The sequence below is a fragment of the Polistes dominula genome, unplaced genomic scaffold (assembly GCF_049000335.1).
Source record: "Polistes dominula isolate Pdom_NZ unplaced genomic scaffold, Pdom_raw_medaka contig_33, whole genome shotgun sequence".
Classification (NCBI taxonomy): domain Eukaryota; kingdom Metazoa; phylum Arthropoda; class Insecta; order Hymenoptera; family Vespidae; genus Polistes; species Polistes dominula.
This window is the reverse complement of record NW_028300998.1, coordinates 652,134-677,124: the sequence shown is the minus strand read 5'-3', so window position 1 is coordinate 677,124 and position 24,991 is coordinate 652,134. Positions and strand designations below refer to the sequence as shown.

Below are 24,991 nucleotides of genomic sequence, written 5' to 3'. Positions count from 1 at the left end.
GAGTGCGCTCGCTTTAAAAGCAAAACGTCATCATCGATGCAAAGAAAAGGAGAGACGGATACGAAGTTACAACGACGGGTACTACTGCGTTATGATTCGAGGTCGATGGCCTTAAAATGAAGATGCAAGGAGGTCTGCCAAAGTGAAACGCAATATCGACGACACAAACAATGTTTTCGACAATTTCTCTTAGAACTTGACATTCAGAATATACAACATGTATGTATGTATTACGTGTGTGTGTCTGTGTGTGTTTGTCTATCTCTATGTATGTTGTAGAATGTCCTTTGAAAATCAACGAAATTCCTTTCCTTAGTTATGAATCATAGTGTGTGTGGACAAAATTTGATTAAATATGAAATTCTCTTTCTCTCTTTGGGACCCAACGAAAATGCCATTGGATGATACAATAGTAGAAGAATATTGAAATAACTTTGGAAACGTTATTTCAACGTAGAAAAGAGAGTAAAATAAATAGATTCTTTCCAAGTAGAGTAGATGAAAAATTTGGAAGGTTCTCGTTTGACGTCGATCGATCGAGTGAATGGTAAATGATAAAGTAAATAGTTGAGAAACCTGGTGTGTCTGTTCCTATGTACTTATATGTGTGTGTGTGCTACGTGCATGAGCGCGCACATCTGTTTGTGTATGTGTATGTATAGTTCAAAGTATGAGAGAAGAAAAGAAACCCATAGGAGCTTGGGTGTTCTCAACCTGGAGAATGTTATATACCTACTAGGTAATTTACCAGTTAGTCGTTCATTGCGTGTTGTGTGTTCACGAGAATCCTAAGCGGAACACTCCAGAGAGTGCATTATGAGTTCGGTAAGAAAGACCCACGTAATCCGGAAAGTACCCAACCGGATTCCTCATACGTTTGCTAACTGCCACCACCATCATTGACACAAAAAAGACAAGCAAACACTACTCGAATACCCTCTTCCTTTCTCTAAAAAAATGTTCTTTTCTTTCAACGTTTCTTCTTCTTCTTCTTCTTCTTCTCCTCCTCCTCGATGAAATGAACAGAACAAATATATTGTACACATAGGAAGAAGTTTTATGTACGTATCTAGTTACCTGTTAGAACAGTGTATTATTGGATTATCCAACAAATTCGTACTGATTTTATACAGTAAATTTCCAAATAATAGTTTTATATTGGTAAATCAGCACGAACTTTTTAGGTAATGATAAAAAACGTATGGTTGACCTAAAAGTTTGTGCTGATTTTACCATTAAATTCAAATACAACACTTTTGTATTGGCAAATCGTTACAAACTTTCAGTACAATTTAACGCATGTACTACCTGTTTTTAGTCGAAAGTGTATACTTCGTCAAATAATTCGTTCTACTTTTTTTTTGTTGTTGTTCCCTTTTAGTTATAAACTGTCAAAGCCCGTTAGAAGTTGTATTCGTTATCAAAGATATATATCGCGAAACGGGTATTGTCGAGCGTGACTTCGGTAGGTGCACCAGTATGTGTGTCAAGCAATCAAGGTATGACTCGAGGCTATGGATCAACGATCGGCTAGTAGGGTCCAAGAGTTAGAGCTACTTCTTGCTTGGAATTCGACGGGTGTCACGTTCCTCTTTCAAATGCACTCTTACTTGAAATTTGTCGTTCAAAATTATACCACGAATGAAGGATGATCGGCTAATCTGCTCCTCTTATTTTATTTCTATTTTTCTTGTTGTTCGTAAGTTTGGTTCGAATAATGTTTCGTTTGTTTGTACAATTCATATCTTCTTAATATATATAAATTACGTGTCACGTTGTTTGTCCATAATGGACTCCTAAACTACTTAACCGATTTTAATCAAATTTTGCACACTGTGTGCAGTTTGATCCAAGTTGAATGATAGGATAGTTTATATCTCAATTTATAATTCGCAATATTATTTTATTGCGAAAGACGTGTGTATCGGACTGATTATGAGCGTACAACAACGCGTGGCGGGGCATCCCTAGTTTTTATATAAGCAAATGTTTAATAAATTACATTTTCTTTTATTACATATTTTTTTGTAGGATGCGTCGAAGATCCAGGAGGATGCAAAAGATGCAGAGGTGACACGTGCGCGAGATGTGCAGTACTATTGCATAAAGGAACCTGCGTTGATAGCTGTCCACCTGGACATACGGCAGACTGGTCGACGAGAGACGAATATATGGGAAGAGTTTGTAAAGAGACTGGTTACATCTTTGGGCTGACAGGTAGTCAGGTCGCTATCTTGGTGGGAGTTGTCTCCGGTGCAACCATATGTGTCTTCATCGTTCTTTGCGGTGCGATCATCGTTCACAGAAAGAAGAAAAAAGCGACCAAGATCGTACGGCAATTTGAGAACAGGTAGGTAGACTAACAGTAAAAGAAATTGTTCACTCGATTGAAATCCATTTTATCGTTCGTTTCGAATGTTGCTATCAAAATGTTTTATCACATTTTTGATTAACATTTTTTTCCTGGAGATCTTTCTTTTTGTTTTTCAAATTTTATCAACTTCTCTAAAACTTTTTACCATATATGTGGATACTCTTTGGTTTTATTTTATTTCCCATAATAACATTTGTATATAAATTCTTATTTTTTTTCTCTATTATTTTTACAAAATATAAAATATTAATTTTACTTTATTCACCATTTTATCATAAATAAAATTTGGATAAAATGTATTTCTTGTTATTAAAATACAAAATTAATCTCTAAAAAGTTAAAATGATATTTGACAATTCTTGTTAGCGTGCAAATTTGACGATGCGACTTAATTGAAAGATTAGATTTATTATTTTATTATTATTAGAAAATATTTCATTATATTTAATGATTATCTGACAGTGCTGAAAGAAGAGAATTCCTGAGGCATCTTGCAACGTTAAGAGGTGAGGGACACACTTTCCTTTCCATGCTGAACGACACTAGAAGACAAGTTAGAGAATTATATTACTCCGGAAATAACGGGGACGGCGCAGTCGGCATTCAAGCGTACAGGTAAAACGATTATTTACAAAGTCGTCCATTAAATTCGTATCTTTTAATTAAGAGAAAATGAAGTTACTGAAAATGAGAACTAATCGATTAACAATTATTTATTATTCTAACGTTTAGACCCGTTCTCCGAGATCTCGCAAGGATATTAGTCCTTGTTAACAAAAAGGATGAAGACATACAGTTACCTCCTGATGACTGGCAAAGATTATTATCTTGGGCAGAACGTTTGCTCCGAAGGTACAAGAGACACAGTAGTCCAGAAGTAAGTTTAATTATTTTCTAATGATTACATTATTTAAATTAATACGCCGGATTCTCTCTCTCTCTCTCTCTCTCTCTCTCTCTCTCTCTTCTCTCTTTCTCTCTATCTCTCTTAATTTCTTCTTTAATCTTTCTTTATTTTTCATGGCAGTCTGTTAAACATTTCGGTGAGTATTACGATTAGAATGTATTGTATTTTATTTTTGTGTGTGTGTCTAAAGGATATACGTGTTTAGAGTCAAGTATATGAGCTATAATCAAAATTAGAATACATAATAGAAGAATAAAGAAATCGATATTATTTTAATAAGTGAAATGTGATTTTTTAAGGTGGCTCAACTCGTGACATTCCTACAGCATCCAGCAAGTTCCGTCCAAACGAATCCAACGGAGTCGGTAGTAATAACACCACCGTCTCAACCGTTTGAACCTAGAAGTACGCCGACTAATTTAACAACATTTCAAGCTAACTTACCACTCGCTACTTTTCAAGCGAGCGACAAGTCCAGTATTAGTCCAGCCAGCTCGAGTTTAGGATATGCCAAGGATAGTCCACTTGGGTCGAGTTTAGGACAAAATAGTTCCATGCCCTATCACGATAAACTCGGACGTAACAACGAGTCTACGATGGGACAAATGACTCCTTTGGTATTTGGCATGCAAAAAAGACTGAAATCAAATGGGTCACATTTTCAGGAATTAGCCATATCGGTGTTCAATAATCATAACGGTGGTGCTACGTTACCAGATATCAATCGCGGATCTAATCCTCGTGAAACTAGTGTTCTCGATCGTGAAATCAATCCTCAATGGGAATTTCAAAGCGCTGTTGAAGCTGCTAATTATACCATATTGTCCGATAGATTACCCGATTGTGACTACCTCATAGATGATTTCACGATCCTTGGCTTTAGGCCGCAAGATGAAATTACTACCGAATTGTAATGAGATTAGATATACAGATAGTATATACATATATGTAATTATATATATCAGAAGTATTATATATAATAATATATTTATAAAAGTATTATATATAATTATATATATATATATATATTATACTTATATATATATAATTATATATATTATACCTATATATAATTATATATATATATATTATTTCTATAGATTAATAGAAAAAGAAAATCATTCAAATATGTATGAACAATATTCGATGAAAAATGAAAATAGTTTAACGTTTCAGCTTTCAATGCAACTAAATTTCATCCTGCTTTACGCATGATACAATTTATAAAGTTTTCCAGATTTATCGAATGCATAAATCCTATTAATTATTAAAAATTATCATACATATCCAGTTAGTTACGGGAAGACAAAGTAACAGTGACACCAAATAACTATAAGAAATTTGTAGAAATATTCAATTTTAATTTAATGATCGAATTGTTGTACATGTTTATTATTAACAATTATTCTGTATATATTAACATACTAGTCAATGTCTTAATGTGGGTTCTTTATCATCATTATTATTATTATTTTTTCAATTCGTGTCATCATAATTCTAAATGAAAGTTGATCATTCAATGTAAATTTAATTCGATGATTATCAATTGAGTAATTACGATTATTTATTAAATATTATTTGTTAATGTTAATATTATTAGCCCTTATAGGACGTGTCAGTCACGTCTCTCTCTAATGGCAACGATTTTTTGGCGATGCCTTTGTCCTGTCACATAAAAATGACAATCAATTTATGTATATTGCATATAAACACCAAAATCAACTATAACGGACAACCTAATGAAAATCGTATTAAAAAAAGCTGACGATCGATAAGGGCTAATAATTATCGAACGCAAAAGAAAAAAAAATGAAAAATAATAGAAATAATTCAATTCGTTTCTTCTTTTGTTTTTTATTTGAAAAGATAAATATTTATAGAAAAGTAATAATCAATTGCACAAAGAAATACCTATCATAGGAAATATGAATAATCTATTATTATTTGTTGTGTGTATGTGTTCTTTTTTTTTTTTTTTTCAATACTTTGAAGATTGTCGACGAAAGTGATTTTTGATAAAATTAAACAATAGATTATTGATTAATAATTTAGAAAATTTTTAATCCTTATTATTATATCGAACGTTAATCATATCACATTTGTCTACAATTTTTAAAACATTCTAAGATTGAATGAAAATATGTGTGCAATTATTTAAATATTTCATATCATTCCATTACTGTGTCTGGCCAAATCGATTCTTGTACAAATATCTGTAAATGTAAATGTAAATACCGATGAATATTTTTAGTAATAAATTTAAGAGAAACACAAATATCAAATATATATATATTAAAAATTAAAAGTTTAACATTATTTCGACGAAATTAAATCAAGTAAAATCAAAAAGTATGTATAACGGAATATTACAAATACTTTTTTTTATAATAACCGATTTAATTATTTTTCGTATTTATTATATTTCCCTCTTTTTTCGTTTTTCATTATCTGTAATCGCGTCTGTTGTTCTGTTTTACCATGCGATTCACGAAAAATACCACAGATATATATATATATATATATTGATTTGATTTTATAAACAAGAAATTTATTATACAAATTTAAATAAAAAACGATTGATATCTTCTATTTAACAAATTAGAGAAATTAGATCAAAACAATGGAAATTATCGATTTTCTAGCATGCCCGCAGTTAAATGCCAATGCTGCCTCTGTCGATAATCTCTGATAAAAAATAAATTTATCAAGTATCCGCCATATTGATATTATCCATAAAGAAATCAACGTACTTACCGACGGTAATGCTTTAATCTTATAAGTTAGATGAATCTATGTATTGGAGAGATAAGAAACAACTGGAACACCATCTACAGTGAGGTACTCTAATGAAAGACGTGACGTAATTGGTTCTTTAGAATACATCATTAATTTCCAGCCAATTGGAGCACTAGTTTGCAAAAAGAAACTTACACTAACTTCCGGCAAATACATATTTATATTAGTTGTGCTCACGTGTTCTCATCATGTATCTTCATAGTAGGAAAATACTCGATCGTACTCTCCATACATTTATATCGGGAAGATAGAAAGGAAAAAAAAGAAGATAATTGGAAGACGGACTAACTAAGAAGACATGAGTACGTATGGAAGAAAGAATGGACGAACAGGTTGATACGTAAAATCGATCGGGTTGATGGAACTTCGTCATTGTTATCGGGAGAATTTTGGTTTGGCGGTTCAATCTGTACAGGAAGGTATATTGAATGCGCGCGCAACCGGAAATTGCGCACGCATTAACGACTATACGATATAAGGAATACTTGATACATTAGATTTAAATATTTTTCAAATAATAGGATAATAGATTATTTTTAAATGCATAAGAATTCGTTCCCTTCGACGTAGAAAAAATTGCGTGAGGAATATTCTCATGCAAGTTAATAGTAAAAGTCGCGTCCTTCGGACGCACCAAGCGCGTAAGTTCCTGCGGGGTGGGCGAGGGACGCCATGACAGTCGTCGTATTTTCTGTTAACCGCGAGCACGTAGGCAGATCCGAAGATTTTCGTGAAATTACGTGGCACGTCGGTATCGAACAGGACCGAATTTGGTCCTACGTTATTCCGTTTTCGACGGCGTACACTTTGATGGTATTGTTGAAGCGGAGGGCGAGGGAGCGTGGCCATTATCGAGGATTTGCTTGTGGGCATCCGTGGCGAGGTGAGACGTCGAGAGGCGGCGAAAGGCGTCCCCCCTGCGTCGGGACGCGCGTCTCCCCGTGCACGGGACGGCCTAAGGCCGTAAGAGCGAGATGCCCGAGCCGCCGACGGCATCCTTTACCACGTGAGTCCTATTCTCTAAGCTCTATTTCAAACCTAACTTTAATACTCGCTGGTTCTTGCCCTGGTCAAAGAACTCGCTGCGCCTCGTTTCTTTTGCCTCCATCTTTATTTCTCTTTCTCTCTTTCTTTCTATACGTAGCCTCCTTTCTTTCTCTTTCTATCCTTTTATACAAACCTATATGTATATGTATATATATATATCTCTCGGTCTATACATATATATATATATATATATATATACATATATATAGAATATATCTATTTTTTTATTACCCTCCCCGCTCTCCCCTTCTTTTTTCTTGCTCTCTCTTCTCTCTCCCCCCCCCCTCTCTATCCGACTCGTTACGATGCACATACAGGTATATTCCCTTTCCCCCGAATCTTGTGTCACCTCCATCTTGTGGCCCCTTGTCCCCGTTCCACGTTCTCTCTCTACGAAGAATATAATTCACGCGTCATATGTGCGAGAAAACAGGAGAGATAGATGGTAAACAAGAAGAAAATATTCCCTCGAGCGCAGGGAGTTCTATCTACGCCGGTTCGTCGTGGCCGACATTGGAACAAGCAAGGAAGCATAACAGCTGCGTTACCGTAACGGAGGTGCCGCTGTTGTTGCCGCTGAAACGCTGGCAGCCGCTTTCATCGTTTTTACGCGGCCTTTGTCACGCTCCCGAAGATGCTAGTCGATGACTCACCCATTTCCCGCCCTGTCTCGATCGACAAAATGTTGTCCGGAGGTTAAAACCCGATCGATTACATACGCGAGGATCCAAAGCTATCATATTATCTTTAATATCGCAAGAGATTGCTACTTTAGCTGGTGCTTATATTCTCTGTGTGTTTATTCCGATCGATCGCCACGTCGGATCGCGCGTATCGGAAAATTCCAACATACACACATACAGATACACACACACACATATATATATACACTTACAAAGACAGAGAGAGAAAGAGAGAGACAGAGAAAGAACGATGATGACGTCTGCGATTTTCATAGCTCTGACAAACTCGCAATCGAATCGAGCTACATTTTTGAGGTTAAACGCCGTGACACTTATTTTTCTTCTATTTACCATACAGATCCTACCGATTAATCATTGAACTCATTTATTATTGTACTATATATAATCATTTATGAATTTTAGTTTGGTCAAAGGGGAGTATTATGTTCCTTAAAAAAAAAAAAACGTTATGGCATTCGTAAGGAAATTACGCGATTCGAGGAATAAGTAAAAGTTTCAAAATGATGATAATGATCATGATAATGACAATGATAGTTGTAATTTCGATAGTAGTTTCTCAACAGAAGTTATTGAAGTTAAGATTTAACTTCTAGTCATGTGTTCTGCAGGATGAAAAGTGAATTATGTCAGAAGCACTTAATTGGTAGCCTTCAGTGAACGAAGATGAACAGCGAGCAGCATGCATTGCCAGCGACAACGCAGGCTCAACAAGAGGTGAGAATATTTTTAAACGTATGCAGGCTACTTACCAAGCTACAAATGCGCGATGGATATATATTTATGTTTAAAGATATATTAGGCATTATTTGAAGTAAGATTAATTATCTTATTACTTTATTCGAAGCTAACGTTACTCTGTCTATCTTGTTCTGTCGTTTCGAAGCTAGCTACACAAGCTTAGATTATTAACAATAATAAACGATGATTTAATTATATTTTTGGTATTGTGTATATATATATATCTTACTCATTTTTTAAGTAACATGTTAACTATATAACTTATCGGCTTAACATTGACATTAAATGTTCGGTGACGAAATGCAATTTACATTTTATCTTTGTAATACATTTAATCTATATACTTGAAATAATCTGAATTTCCTTCCTAAGAGTTAAAAGTACGTGTTGTTAACTACACAACAAATGAAAATCTGTTTTGTATTTAGGTAAATAATAACCAGTCTTTATAATGCTTGAGCCTAAACTCTTCGGAAAGGACTTAATCCTTACTGGCGCACTTGTCGATTGGAATCAAGCCTGGTGCATGCTTTTGCATGCCCTATTGATGTTGTACAAATGTCTGAATGTATATCGGTAGGATGTAAATGCGGGTCAAAGTGGTCGTCCTTCATACCCAGGTGGTTTGGCTACTTCGACTGGCCTTGGCAATGTGGGGAATACTCCTCAAGCATCCACAGACCTGCGTGTAGGTACAGCTGTAGCGTTAGCCTCCTCGGTAGCTAAGTATTGGGTCCTGACCAATCTGTTTCCCGGACCGCTACCTCAGGTCTCAGTCTACCACCATTCCCACCACAACTCCTCTCATAGGAGCGGTGGAAGTGGGGAGGCATCTTCCAAAGAACCAGCGTCTACGTTGAATCAGGAAATGGCATTGAACTCCAGCTCTCATCATCAATCAACTTCTCAGTCGGCTCATCATCACCATCAACCTTCAGTTAGCAGTAGCAACCATCATGGCTCTATGCAGTCCAACTCTCAGGTTTGTTTGCGTAGAAGCACGCTATACTCGAAGACCGAATGTGGCTTATGAACAACAATAGCAGAGTATTAGAATCTGCCTTTGCAGGAGTTGCAGTAACATTGTACCTTGCGCGTATCTTTATGGAAATGTGAGTAGGTGGAAAAGATATACATAATGCCAAATGAGTAAAAAGTGGCCTTTCAGTTGAGTTAACAGTCTACTGTCTTCGGCAAATTTTCTTTGCTTTTGCCATAATGTTCTCTTTCTCCGTTTCCTATCCTATTTCCACTTTTCACTTCCTACTTTCTTATTTCCAATGCAATATATTAATATTTAAATAAATAACAGCTTGTGAGTAGCTCTTCAAATTTTCAAATAATGTTCGTTAATCTATATAATATATATATATATATGTCAGACAATGCTCATTTGACAGTAGTACTTGATGAAAAATATATTACAGACGGTCAAAATACTGAGTAATAAAAAGAATAAAAAAAAAAATAAAATAATAAAAACACATCAAGAACAACTGTGCTTTATTGATAAACTTTTATTAACACATTTTTTGTCTTTTATTGTTAACAGATTCCAGTTTCTCTTCCTGGCCTTAATCTAGACGCGCATATCCCGACGAGCGTTAGTCACTTGCAGGCAGCACACGCGCAAATGCAACAACAAATGCAGGCTCAACAGCAGCAGCTGCACCAGCAGCAGCAGCCACAGCAGCAGCAACAACAGCAGCAGCAATCTCATCACCAAATGCAGAATCATCAAAATGCACAGAACAATGGACCGACCTCACATAACCAGAACGCCCAAAGGGATGACAACAAAGTCAAGGACGAAGGTGGCAGCTGTATCACCGAACGCTGTAGCGATAATCAGGTTCACTGTCAAGTTCAATGCGATCTTCAGTTACAACCACAGCAAGATTTACAACAGAGCTTAATGCAACAGCAGCAGCAACAACAGCAGCAGCAGATTGGCGTGAATATAAGCGGGAATTCGTCGACGGAGGGTAGCAGCCAAAATAATTCAGAAAAACCGGAAAAGGAGAAGGAGTTGCGGCAGCTGAATATGACGCAGTAAGTTTATATGCAATTAAAAGATACACTTATATAAATGATAACATTTTTTTCGTTATTTTCTTTTCAGATTTCAAGTTCCAGACTTAAAACCAGGCGGTCATATGATGGACGTAAGAACAGCCGATGGTTCAGTGGTCAAAATAAGTGCGGGAAATGAACAAGACTTAGCTAAAACACTGGGTGTTGAAATGGTACAAAACATGTACAAGGTAATAACATTATATTAGCGCGCGTTCTATTAGTGTATATAAATCAAGAAAATACAAAATTTCGTTACACTCGACAGGTCAATGTCGAAGATATTAACCAGCTTTTAGCGTATCACGAAGTTTTTGGCAAATTGCAAAGTGAAATTGCGGCCGGTACTACTTTGGTAGGTAGTACGGTTCCTACGCAAACAGTTACCACGATTCAAAATGGTACACCAATAGTACAGCAAGTTCAGTTGAATAAGTTTGACATAAAGACTAGCGATGGTGAAGCTACGCCGGGTCCAAGTGCATCGCCAGTTTCGGTCGGCAGTCATGCTTGTGAGATATGTGGAAAGATATTCCAGTTTCGTTACCAGCTTATAGTACATCGTAGATATCACACAGAAAGAAAACCATTTACATGTCAGGTTAGTAGAATATTTTTATTTCCTCAAACGTTTCAATTTAAATACGTACAAATTAATTGTACGTATATGTCTTATCTTGCATCTTTCTTCTCTTCTCTAGGTATGCGGGAAGGCATTTTCAAACTCTAACGATCTAACGCGTCACGGAAAGTGTCACTTGGGTGGATCGATGTTTACGTGCACTGTATGTTTTCACGTCTTCGCGAATGCACCTTCGTTGGAACGGCATATGAAAAGACATGCTACTGACAAGCCTTACAACTGTACGGTGTGTGGCAAGAGTTTCGCAAGAAAAGAGCATTTAGATAATCACACCCGATGCCATACAGGCGAAACACCATACAGGTAAGCTTTTTTTTTTGTGTTAATTTTTATATTTTCTGAACTTCAATTAAATGAAATACTTTTCACTCACAGGTGCCAATATTGCTCGAAGACATTTACCCGAAAAGAACACATGGTAAATCACGTGCGCAAACACACTGGTGAGACTCCACATCGATGTGATATTTGCAAGAAGAGCTTTACTCGCAAAGAACACTTTATGAACCATGTTATGTGGCATACAGGAGAAACCCCCATCATTGTCAATCCTGTGGCAAGAAGTATACGCGCAAAGAGCATCTCGCTAACCACATGCGTTCACACACCAATGACACCCCATTCCGCTGTGAGATATGCGGTAAGTTTTATTTTACTTTAACTTTCAGTAGTTGTTACCAATCAATCGTCAATCTTCTTCAAATACGAACAAACGAACGAAACAAAAAATGAATTTAGAAGAAATATCAAAATCAAAGTATCATTTTGTTTCATTCATATTTATTGATTATTTTTTTAATATATATATACATATTTTTTATGTGTTTGTAAAGATTATATATGTTGCGGTTAATGTTGAGAATTTGGACATTGTTCAGAATATCCGAGCATTCATTAAGATTGGACAATGTATATTTTGAGTATGTTTTTCCTACATTACCTGATCAATCTCTAGAATGTCCAATGTTTTGGTCACTGTAGAATACATGCTTTAGTTTACTGTGCTTAAAGCACGGGAGGAAGGAGAAAAATGTTTTTAATTGTTTCACTTAGCCGACCGCTCGTAATAAAAACACTTTCCTTCTTCCTCCCGTGTTCTAAACACAGTAAATTAAAGCATGTATTCTACATTGACCAAAATCTTCTGAGAATTCGAGAGATTGACCGGGCAATCGTTACACTGTCCTACTCAATTGGACATTGTTTATATTGCTCAGGTATTCTTAACAATACCTGGATTCTCAATATTGATCATAGCATATATATATATATATATATACCGATGAAATAATAATAATTATCTTTTAAATCATTCATATAAAACGCATGTATATGTGAAATAACATAGGATAAAGAAAAGAAACAAAAAATCGGTGCCATTATTACACCGATTTAGTTTCACATTTTCTTCGCGATTTTCTTTTATAATAAATTGAAACGCGCGATAAATTTATTCCAAACGATATTGGCCCACTTTTAGTACATTGTTGAAAGCTATAATTGGAACCTATGGGAATCTTTGACGATGAGGTAAGTAATCTATATGTGTGTGTATGTGTGTGTGTATATATGGTTATATGTGTGAATAAAATAAACCGCGTTTTTAGATCGAATACACGTGAAAAAGGGTATAGTACGTATATATATATATATATACACTCTGATACGTGGAAAATAACGAATATCTGCGTTATCGATGGAGTGTTATTTTTGGAAACAAATCGTTTCTTAATTTTATATTTCGATCGATCTTCAAAACGTCTCTCGTACGTAATTCGTAATAATTTATAAATAATTGAAAATAATTTATTCATAATTAATATACACTAATAAGTATTAATTACACATATTATTTTTCAATGAATTGTAATAATTCTATCGCATTGATAGAAGAGAAAATATTAATTAAAAAACAATTCCATAGGAAAATAAGGAAGCAAAATAACTCAAATATAATAAATTCCGTATCGCGTGAACAGTATAAATAAAATAATTGTAGGACAAGACAAATTCTAGATAAAAACATCATTGTAATTAATAATACATTAATAAACATTAATATATAAATAAATATAGAATATAAAAATAGGGTGAAAGAAATGAAATCAAAACAAGACTTGGAATACAAATACAGTTTGCTTGCTACTGAGTATAAATGAAGTATATATGATATACAGTATAGCCTTAAAGTGTGTATAGTTTGGTAGATAGGCGCCACACAGCAGTGAAATAAAATTCGCGAGAATTGATCGCGCATCGCGAACAACCACCATCCACCACCCCTCCGTTTGGTCTCGCGGGTCGTGCGCATTCCTTTGCAAAATCCGCCCCTCTAACCTTAGAGCTATCGGTGTCTTTGGCCGCAGTATACAGATACGAGTTTCTCTCCCTCCCTCCCTCCCTTCCTTCCTCCCTCCCTCTATCTCTTTCTCTCTCTTTCTCTCTTTCTTTCTTTCTCATTCTCAATTCCTCTTTCACCCTCTTTTTCTCTCCTTTCGTCGTCTAGCACGAGTTCCTCCCGAGTACACACCTCGTCTACGTATTGCAGACGCACTTTACAAGTTTTTTTTTTTTACGTCCACCTTCAAGAGTACATTGTGATGACATGACTTGTTATTTCGTTAATTTAAGCGGTTGGTATTTATACATATACAGTATACACATTTATGTATATGTTTCTTCTTATGCAAATACATTTTATTTATTTATTTTTATTAATATAATTTTTTTTTTTTTTTTTAATTCATCTGACGATAATTTGATTGACTTTTCACAATAATTTTGCATTATAAGAAATAGTTTAATTTTAGTTCAATCTTTCTTTATTATATTATTATTTTTATTATTATTACAATTTATTGGTCGAAGTTTTTCATTTTGATTGCATTTCTAAGTTTTACTATTTAATTCTGAGAATTATTATTATTACTGCATGCTTTTTTTGTAAACTTTACATTTAAGATTCAACAAAGTTGTACTTACATACACATTACATAAGTGTAAGTAGTAGATTTGAAAAGACCCGCGCGTGTGTAACTCGAAATCGATATAGAATTTTGGATCTAATGGTAACATCTCCCTCCTCATCTCTTTAAATCCTTTTCCTCCTCTCTTTTCGCTCTTATCATTCTACCGAAGAAAAACTTTATCTACTATTCGAATTTTTAAATCATTACAATTTTAATGGATTCAAGAAAAAAAGAAAGTATCATTCTTAAAATATATATTAGTGATTAACGGAAGAATAATTTTCATTTGTACATTCACATTGTCTTGATCACTATATGACGAGTGCAAACATCTAGCGGTACCACCCGGTATGCGCGTATTGTGTTACATGAGGTACATTTATCGCGCAGCATGCAGTGTTATTATGTGCACGTGTAAACGCATTCGAAAGGATAGGTGGAATATGTGTATTTATTGATTTGCAACCTATACTCTTCATATATATATACATATATAATTGATGTAGTTTTTCTCTTAAATTTGTAACGAATGATAAATAAAATGAAAAATGATATATAAAAAAAAATTACAAATATACTAGCTCTCATATTTATATAATTTAAAAATCCGTTAATATGAGAAATAAAATCTAAGGATAAGTAAAAAAAAAAAAAAAAGAAAAAGAAAACTAACAATAATAAAACAAATAAATAACACATAATAATAATAATTTGATAGATTTGATTTAAATTGCAGTATAATCAGCTCTTCCTCTTTTGGTTTTTTTGTTTGTCGCTGCTCGTACAGGTAAGTCGTTTACGAGGAAGGAGCACTTCACGAACCACATAATGTGGCATACGGGTGAGACGCCGCACCGCTGCGACTTCTGCTCGAAGACGTTCACTCGAAAGGAGCATCTTCTCAACCACGTTCGCCAGCACACGGGTGAGTCTCCACACCGATGCGGCTTCTGCTCCAAATCGTTCACCAGAAAGGAACACCTTGTTAACCACATCCGCCAACACACAGGTGAGAGCGGTTGGCAGATGTTCACTTCACGGGCAACCGATTCGTAATGTTTTGTCTCTAATGATTAGTTTTTCAGTGTTTCACATCACATAGAATTCAGGCATAGAAAGAGAGAGAGAGAGAGAGAGAGAGAGTTTATCTATATACATATTTATTTATTTATTTATTTATTTATTTATTTATTTATTTATTTATTTATTTATTTATTTATTTATTTATTTATTATATTTAGGAATTTTTATAATCTTTTTTTTTTTTGTTATATATATATATGTATATACATATACATAATTCATTTAGGGATTTTGAGAAATTTCTTCTTCTTCTTCTTCTTCCTATTCTTCATCTTCATCTTCATCTATCGTCTTCGTCTTAACGCCATTATCATATTCTAATTATTGTGTTTATTTTGTTTTAGTCGTTAATTTGTTTGATCTTTCTTTTTTGTTTTTCGTCGTACCTTCCACATCCTTCGACGAATCATTTATCGAGTACATTCCATTTGTGTGTGTTTCACTTCATGGATTTTTTACAACACGTGCTTTTCATGTTCAAAAGTCGAGATTTAACGTTTTAACTCATTATCGCTATAAGTTTGCATGTATAAACGCTACTACTACTACCACTACTACTACTACTACTACTACTACTACTACTACTATCACTACTACTATTATACTACTTTTACGAAGTCAATCGTATTACGTTGTGTCCATTTGTGATTCATCAATCGATGTGTTTCTTCAGATCGAAGAAAAAAATGTCGTTAGTTGTACTTATAATGATATATCGTATATTTTCGTCGTTCATCATTTTATTATCATTTATCGTTGTCGAATCACCGCATCCCATTCTCATGGAATCTCCTTAGAGACATTATCGCTGTTCTGCCTAATACACCGCTCTCATACATGCTTTTTCACTCACTTATTTTTCAGAGCCTTATCGTTACAAATAAATAAATCTGTATACAAACACACTTTTCTGCGTTTTACATAAATCTAATTTCAAACAGATTTCAAATGATTTTTTAAGAAATTTTTTAATCATATTTTGCATATATTAAGGTTGTTTGGAAAATAATTTCGTTTTTTTTGTTTTTATTGTTTTTCAAGAATATTTCATTTAGTCGGGTTTACCGATATCAAATTTTACTCAATACCTCAAAATTATTGTACCTTTTTTAGGATATAAATATTTCAGACGTGATTTAAAACCTTCTTACATTTCGATTCGTTCAATCGTTTTGTCTCCTATCGCAATTACAAATGAAATATCAAAATTAGCATTCTCGTCATATTTGTTATGTTTTTGTATTACCGTGAGGATAATAATATGATACAAGGTAGAATAAAATTATGTCTCGTTTATAACAACAAAAATACAATGTCAAAATTAGTTTTCCAAATTTCGTTCTGGTAATTTTCAATTTGAAAGATGTACTAAATTCTGATTGTTCAGTTAAAAGGGATGATGGCAAAATGAAGGCACAAGTAAATGCTAAATGTTGTATAACGAGGTGAGAAATATTAGAAAATATGATTTGAACACTTCAAAAAAGATTGTGACAGTTAACAATCATTTAAAATATGAAAAAATCCTCTTTTATTTAATATTACAAAAAAACGAAATTACTTTACGAACAATCTAATATGTATGTATATTATATTTCATTGTTAGTACCTCTTACTCCCACATATTGTGTTTGTCAACATTTCGTCCGTCAAATAATTATACGTCTTTGATATATATATATATAGATATATTAAGTTTAAAGTCAGTTAAAGATATTGAGAACGATTACGTAAATTGTTCTTAATTATATAAAATATTGTATACATCAGTCATTAATTAGAAGATACATTTACATTCTTGTTTACTAACAAATGTCCTAATTTCTTTTAAAATCTATATATTAATGAATATTAGCAACGTAATCTCTCTTACTATACACATTGACTTTACTCAAATGAAAAATAAGGATTTAGTAATATCGAATGAAAAGAATTTAAAGATGACTAAAATTCATCCCATTCAATCCTTAACATGTGCAAAATTTCATTTGTTCACGCATTTTTTATTTATCGGTTTTTTATTATAAACCTGTTACTTTTATACAAAAAATAATTAATAATAATTGTAATCGTTATTTGCGTTAATTTGTTAAAAAGTTTCCTAGATCATTTTGAAAAATTTGTTGATTTCTTTTTATAACTAGAAGCTAATTTTGTTTAGACTGTAAAAAGTTCTTAGATTTATGTTTTAACTCTTTGCACTCCAAGCAATTTGGCTATTGCATCTGGTAATCAATCAATGCCTTTAAAAAGTACAAAGGATTTATTTTTTGAAATTGTCATGGAAAGTTCAAAAAGAATCATAATTGATATATTGAAAATCATCTATAAATTTTGAATCGAAAAAATGTTGGTACAACAAATTACACGAAAGAGAAGATTGTAAAGATTTCATTCGATATTTGCTCATCTGTCTGTGTGCATTGCCTCTGGCAAAACTCATCTTGTGCAAGATAAATTCATTTGTTTTGAATTATAATGAATATTATAAATGTTTAAATATCGTTTTGTGGAACTGTACAGGGGAGACGCCCTTCCGCTGTCAGTACTGTCCAAAAGCATTTACGCGGAAGGATCATCTGGTAAACCACGTCAGGCAGCACACGGGTGAGTCACCGCACAAGTGCCAGTATTGCACCAAATCCTTCACGAGGAAGGAACATTTGACCAATCACGTGCGTCAACATACAGGCGAATCGCCACATAGATGCCACTTCTGCTCGAAATCATTTACTCGTAAGGAACACTTGACGAATCATGTACGAATCCACACTGGCGAATCTCCGCACAGATGTGAATTCTGTCAGAGAACGTTCACCAGGAAAGAACATCTCAATAATCATCTCCGTCAACATACTGGAGATTCTTCTCACTGTTGTAATGTCTGCTCTAAACCATTTACGAGAAAGGTACGTTGTCCTTCCTGTACACAAGATACAAAAAACTTATTTGATTTTTATAGCTTTTCCATTCGACTTTCGGTAGTATAGTTTAACTGGTGGGTGGTGTCATCGTTAACACATTCACTATCGCGTCGCGGAAAAAATTTCAACTACAGCCTATGATTTATTTTTCCTATTTTATTGTCATAATGTGACGTTGGTTCTAAACATGTTAACAATTGAGAGTCGATAAGAAAAGTTAAACCACATCAAAAACTTGTCTCTGAGAAAGACTTTTATTTATGATTCGTTTTTTCTTCCCTTCTTCAAATTACACAGGAACATCTCGTAAATCATATGCGCTGTCATACTGGTGAACGTCCATTCGTATGCACGGAATGTGGCAAAAGTTTCCCATTGAAGGGTAATTTGCTCTTCCACATGCGTTCGCATAACAAAGGAAGCAACGCCGAGAGACCATTCCGTTGCGATCTCTGTCCCAAGGACTTCATGTGTAAAGGACACTTGGTCTCCCACAGACGATCCCATTCGGACGAACGTCCACACAGCTGTCCAGATTGCGGCAAGACGTTCGTCGAAAAAGGAAATATGTTGAGACATTTACGAAAACATGCATCTGAAGGTCCACCAACGCAAGTTAGCACGCCTTCTGCTATTCCACAATCTGGAGTTTTACCAATACCAACCGCTGCAGTTTTAGTTGGACATCAATTAGCACCACCAGCTCCACCAGTTGTTCCACAACATACCGTAGTTGTACCAACGCCACCCGGAGTTCTAGCATCCTATTAAAGTCAATATTAATCAAAGGAAAACCACCAGAAGAAAAAGAAGAAGAAGAAGAAAAAGAATAAGAAGAAGAAGAAGAAAAAACAAAAAGGAATCCGTAACGACAATGGAACTTTCTCAAGGTTCTTGTTATCAGTGTGTTGTTGTTGTTTAATCGACAAATAATCGAGATGATGCTGTGTTCCAAGTGTACATACAGTACTATTTAGTAAACTTTTAAACTAATGATGATGATGATGATGATGATCACAGAAACGCAGTACTCTCTCTCAATCGTTCTATCTCTTTCTATTTAGAAAAGTGTCGTTACGTGTTAAATATTAACTCAACAACAGCTATATAATTGTACCTTCATTTATTAAATGAGGGTTGGCTGGAACAACTATCAAACCGAGAAGAGAAGAAAAGTATATGCGATTCGTTTGTTTCTTTTTTTTTTTTTTTTTTTTTATTTGATAAATCTTAAAGATTTTTCAATATACGTTTCAAGTACATTTTGTGTGTTATCGGCGATAGATTATCCAAAGTTTGAATTTGTTTTTAATAAATATATATATATATATATCTTTGTATGAAAGATATGATAGATTTATAAGAATAGATATATATATATATATATATATATATATATATATATATATATATACTTTACAATTTCGTAATTAGATTTTTTGTGCAAATGCAGTGCTCTGAATTTCTTCTTCGTAATTTGTCGATGCCTCATAAGACCAAGTAATAATTTATTAAGTATCGATCGAAACATTTCTATGGTATATATTTCAATTCCAAAGTTATTAATTATCCGTTCAAAATCCGCCATTTTGTTTGTTTATCTCGTGCAAGAAGAGAGAAGAAAAGGGGGAAAAAAACAAAACTATATCGCGATATGTATTATCTTATATTTGTACCTATGAAACATCTTCAAAAAAAAAAAAAAAGAGAGAGTCAGTCATTCTTAAAAATACACAGAGGCCAACCAAAATAATAGGCCGTTACTGCCACTTCGAAATCAAAGAATATAATTAGACCATTTTGATGATGAATGAGCTTGTTAAAAAAAATGCAAACGATTATCGTTATGCCGTATTTTCTTTTCTTTTTTTTCACTTTGTTTCGTCCTAATTAAAACGACGAGATATTAACACTTATCCGACCAACGAACTGTACGGTTTCCACCATGCTCGAGCAACCCAAACACGCGCTGTGTCGTCCACCACGCCAAGTTTTGCAAAGTGACGCGGACTGATATGCGGTATTTGAAATCAAAGTAGTTTGATGAAAATTATTTACTATATAGATAAATAAACGAAAACAAAAAAAACGCATTGCTAAGGTCAATATAGGAGAGATCTCCGATCGGTTGGTTGGGCACCGATCTACATTGAAACGGGGAGATCTACCCAAGTGGTCGGCTAAGTGTCAACACTACCCTTTTTCAAACTAGTCGGTTGCCAACCGCTCGGCGGATAAATCAACCCCTTTCATATGAGGAACGCTTCTTTCTCTACAGAGCTTATTTATTTAAGGTACAACATATAATAAAATACACCAATTTTAGAAATCTTTTATTGCTCATTATTACGGGATTTTCGATGGTGACTTTGCCAGTCATAAAATTATTTTCTTAAACGCTAATTCAGAAAAATGCGCGGTGGTGGAAACTGTAAAGGTCACTGTGAGAGACGTGTTCGGTCGGCTAAGTGTGTTAAGATATCGATTAATGTAATATTTTTGATTAAGGGAAAAATTAAAAATTAAAAAAAAAAAAAAAAAAGAAGAAAGATATACCAATTAAGAAAAATTAACAAATAGATAAATTAATGTTATTTTTTACGCGAATAAAACATCTTCAAAGTTATATTAATGAAAGGAAGAAAACAAAACCAAAAACAAAAAGAGGAAATAAAATTAAAAGAAAAACGGTCCTACTAATAATGGGATATAATATTTCACATGAATTTAAGAAAAAAAAAAAAAGATAAGTTTCTGATTTGATATAAGAATATTAATGGGAAGAAAGAAAGAAAGAAAAAAGAAAAGAAAAAGAAAATAAAAAAGCAAATGAAAGGATACATAATATATATATATATATATATGTATGTGATGACTAAACGCGTTGTTTTCAAAATGGGGGAAAAAAGAAAAGGAGAACGTTGAATTTATGTATGCGCACGATGATGGGATACATGTTTTTTTTTTTTGTTTAAGCGTGTAATACATTTTATACGAATTTAAATGGTATATATATATTCGGATTTAATCCGTTATATGGTATATATATATATATATATATATATAAGTAAACACTTAGAGGTTATTATTGTCTGGGGTTAGAGGTTTAAGGAATATTTTCGTTAATTTTAAACTATGTTGCGAGATTGAGTGCAATACAGCTAACCCTTTTTCTGCTTTACATAAATCCACCCACATGCATAAGTGTGCATACATAGGTAGACACTGAAATGCATACAAAAACCATTACAGTTATTATATCTCCTCTTTCTCAGTTTCTCTCTCTTTCTCACTTTTATTGAAAATGTAATTAATATAATTTCAAGCGAATAAATCTAAAACCGATTATTAATAATAATAATAATAATAATAATAAAAGGTCCACAACTTAATTAAGTTTTACACGGGGAGTAGATTTATTAATTAGAAAAAAAAATATATATATATATACATAAAAAAAAAAAATTAAAAAGGAATAAATAAATTCATTAATTTTCACGATTAATTAATTAATTAATTAATTAATTAATTATTCGAAATCAGGGAATATTCGGTTTATTACAATTTAAATTCCCAAAAATCGAAGTATAAAAGAACAAACAAACAAACAAACAAACAAGGAAAAAAAAAAAGTAAGAAGCACATTTTTTGTATCGTCTCTCTTATCTTTAAAGAAGAAAAAAAAGAAAAAAAAGAGGAAAAAAAAGAAAAAAAAGGATAAAAAAAATATTATTATTTCCTGATTATTAACACTTAGTGAATGAATCATTATATAAGGCCATATATATATTTCATATTTACTATTAAGATAATATTACACAAAAAAAATATATATATATATAATTAAAGAAAACACACACATAAATATAATAAAAAAAAAAAAAAAAAAAAAACGTGCACTTGTTAGTGTGACATCACTGACATTTCAGTTACCACGTTGTCTTAAACGCAAAACGAAACTTTATATTAGAAATACATATAAAATATATATATATATATATGTATACATAATTATATATATATACATATGCGTCTGATTTGTAAAAGAGAAAAAAAAAAAAAAGAAGTAGAGTTTTAAGTGACTGTCACATTGCCAGGTTTACATTAATTATTATAATATTAATTATATGAATATATGAATAATACTAATAATATTAATAATAATGATAACAATAATAATAAGAAAAAGAAGAAGAAAAAAAAAGCAAGAATTTAAATATAATTAATATTATACAAAAAATTATTCGATATTGCGTATAAATTCAGCATGTATGTAATCGATATGATGGAATTAATGAGCGTTTTAATTGCGTTCGATTGCTCTTATTAGAAATTTAGAATTACAAATATAATATATTATGATATAAATATATAAATAAAGATCTATATATCTATATATATGTATATATATATACGTATGTATGAATGTATGTATACATAGATATGTATATATATATATAGATCTATAGATTATTAAGTATATTCAAACTTATAGATATCACTTATTATTTTAAAATATCCAGAATAATAATAATAATAATAATAATTAATTAATTAATAATTATATAATAATAGGGGACGCGCAGCACTGGGGAGCTTTTAGTCGTTTTACGATTGATTACATATACATGCATACATACATACATACTTTCGCTAATGTTCTTGAGAGAAAAAAAGAAAGAAAAAGAAAAAAAACACTAGAGGAGAAATTGCCCATGCACGCACGCGTGTGTGTGTGTACCATGTGTTTCTCTTAATTATTTTAAATAATACGGACACAACAAACAAAAATATGTATATGTATACACATGTATATGTATGAAAAAAAAAAAACAAAAAAACAATGTTACGAATAGAGCATATGCATTAAAATATTATGCGAGTAACCGTATGCAATGAACGATAAAACTGATGATGAGAATTACGATAACTATAATGATGATGATGATGATGATGATGATGATTATTATTATAATAATTATGATTATAATGATGATGATAATTATGACTTTGACTATGACTATGACGATGATGATGATAATGATGGTGTTGATGGTGTTGATGATGATTTTGTGATGATGATGATGATGATTGTGATGGTGATGATGATGATTAAGATAATGATGATGATGATCTATAGGATTATTCATATCTCTGCTATATGATAGTGCAAAGAATTTAAAAAGAAAAAAAACCCTAATGTTAACTATGTCATCGGGCATTCTGTACCCCTCTCGCCCCTCCCAGTGACCCCCTAAACCCCTTTACTTCTTACCGCTAGTAGAATGTAACTGGAATAAGAATTGAAATAATGTTTATATGAATTAATAATAATAATTAATATTATATATAATATCATACGTTATATAATATATACATATATATATGTGTATATATATATATATATATATGTATATATATATATATATGTATGTATATGTATATGTATATACATAGATATGCATATATATATTAATACACACAAGAGTAAAAACACTAAGAGTTGGTTCATGCTTTTAAGAAAAAAAATTTAGTTATGAGCTTGTTTAACAAAAGAAAAAAAAAACGATGAAATAATAAAAGAAAAAAAAGAACGAGAGTAAGATGAAACAACGCAACCGGTGAAAGAAAGAAAGAAAGAAAGAAAGAAAAAGAAAAAATCAACAGCGAGAGATCAGTTTTCTTCTCTATGAGTCGAAGCACGAATATTCGTCTAAAATGGGAATTTTTCATAATTTGTATTTTTTCTCAAAAATTATCCATCTAAGAGAAAACAAACATTTTTCGTTGATTTAAAATTATTATTTATTTTCATTTCATATTTAAATTTATATTATCATTGACACTGTAATTTTTTTTTTCAGTCGTTCGAAAGCATACTAAGAAAAATTATTGAACCGCAGGTTTAATTTCTTTTTTTTTCTTTTTTTTTTTTTTTTAATTGACCTTCCTCCGAATTTGATAATAATTATAGAGTAACATTTTAATTTCTATTTGTATTTTTGTTTCGTTTGTTTTTTTATTTATTTTCTTTCTTATGATATCTTTTAAAAAGGAATAAAAAAGATAATATCCCAAAGATGAAATGAAATGTTCGGTAATATGTGAACGGACGTAATTAGCTTCGACTCAAAGTGAAATTAAGGTGATGGAAAGATTTTTTTCTTTTTTTCAGATAAAAAAATAAAACAAAACAAAAAAATATGATTTACTTTAGATAGAACAAAAATATTATGTATAGAATTTTATTATGCACCATTGTAATATTATGTATCCCAGATGTGACACAATATACACTGGTGTTATGTTAAATGTGACAAGATTTTGTATGATGTTATTACATGGATTTTCTTTGTTTCTTTTTTTTTTTTTTACAATCTCTCCTCTATTAATTAATGTATAGAAAACAAAAAATTATTTACGTTATTTAATTACATACCTGAATATATATATATATATATATATATATATATATATATATATATATATATATATATATCATATATATTTCATGTAGAGTTCAAGTTTTCATGAAATAGATTGCATTTATCGTATTTTTATCATTTAATTAAATCATTCAATAATTAGTATAACATTTAAATTCATTATTCTTTTTTATTTCAACTTTGTTAGGATCAGTAAAAATCGATGTTTATTTTTTTTTAATAATAATTAAATAATATTTTATTATTGCAAACTTAAATAATAGAAATTTAACATATATTTACACGCT

General features: G+C 32.2%; 2 protein-coding genes and 1 long non-coding RNA gene across 3 annotated transcripts in view; 2 read left to right on the top strand and 1 right to left on the bottom strand.

Annotated features, from left to right (window-relative positions):
- T48 (FU domain-containing protein T48) overlaps nt 1–5,586 on the top strand; it is a 28,531-nt gene extending 22,945 nt beyond the window's left edge. Inside the window, exons 2-5 of the mRNA XM_015317406.2 lie at nt 2,032–2,350; nt 2,837–2,989; nt 3,107–3,251; nt 3,581–5,586. Of these exons, the coding sequence (XP_015172892.1) occupies nt 2,032–2,350; nt 2,837–2,989; nt 3,107–3,251; nt 3,581–4,195 (1,232 nt within the window). The 3' untranslated portion in view covers nt 4,196–5,586. The remainder of the gene's footprint in view (nt 1–2,031; nt 2,351–2,836; nt 2,990–3,106; nt 3,252–3,580) is intronic.
- LOC149032200 (uncharacterized) lies at nt 4,894–7,083 on the bottom strand. The gene is made up of 2 exons (XR_016176892.1): nt 6,213–7,083; nt 4,894–6,124 (listed from the first exon to the last, which is right to left on the bottom strand). It is a non-coding gene; the product is annotated as an uncharacterized LOC149032200 (long non-coding RNA).
- Nucleotides 7,084–7,452: 369 nt separating this feature from the next.
- On the top strand, nt 7,453–24,578 carry LOC107064584 (uncharacterized). Its single transcript, XM_089173459.1, is given in 12 exon segments — nt 7,453–7,569; nt 8,437–8,542; nt 9,147–9,548; nt 10,119–10,618; nt 10,689–10,830; nt 10,908–11,240; nt 11,341–11,585; nt 11,658–11,812; nt 11,815–11,922; nt 15,039–15,260; nt 17,858–18,243; nt 18,556–24,578. Coding segments are annotated over 11 exon segments (3,018 nt in total). The 5' UTR covers nt 7,453–7,569; nt 8,437–8,491; the 3' UTR covers nt 19,030–24,578.
- Nucleotides 24,579–24,991: the final 413 nt, after the last annotated feature.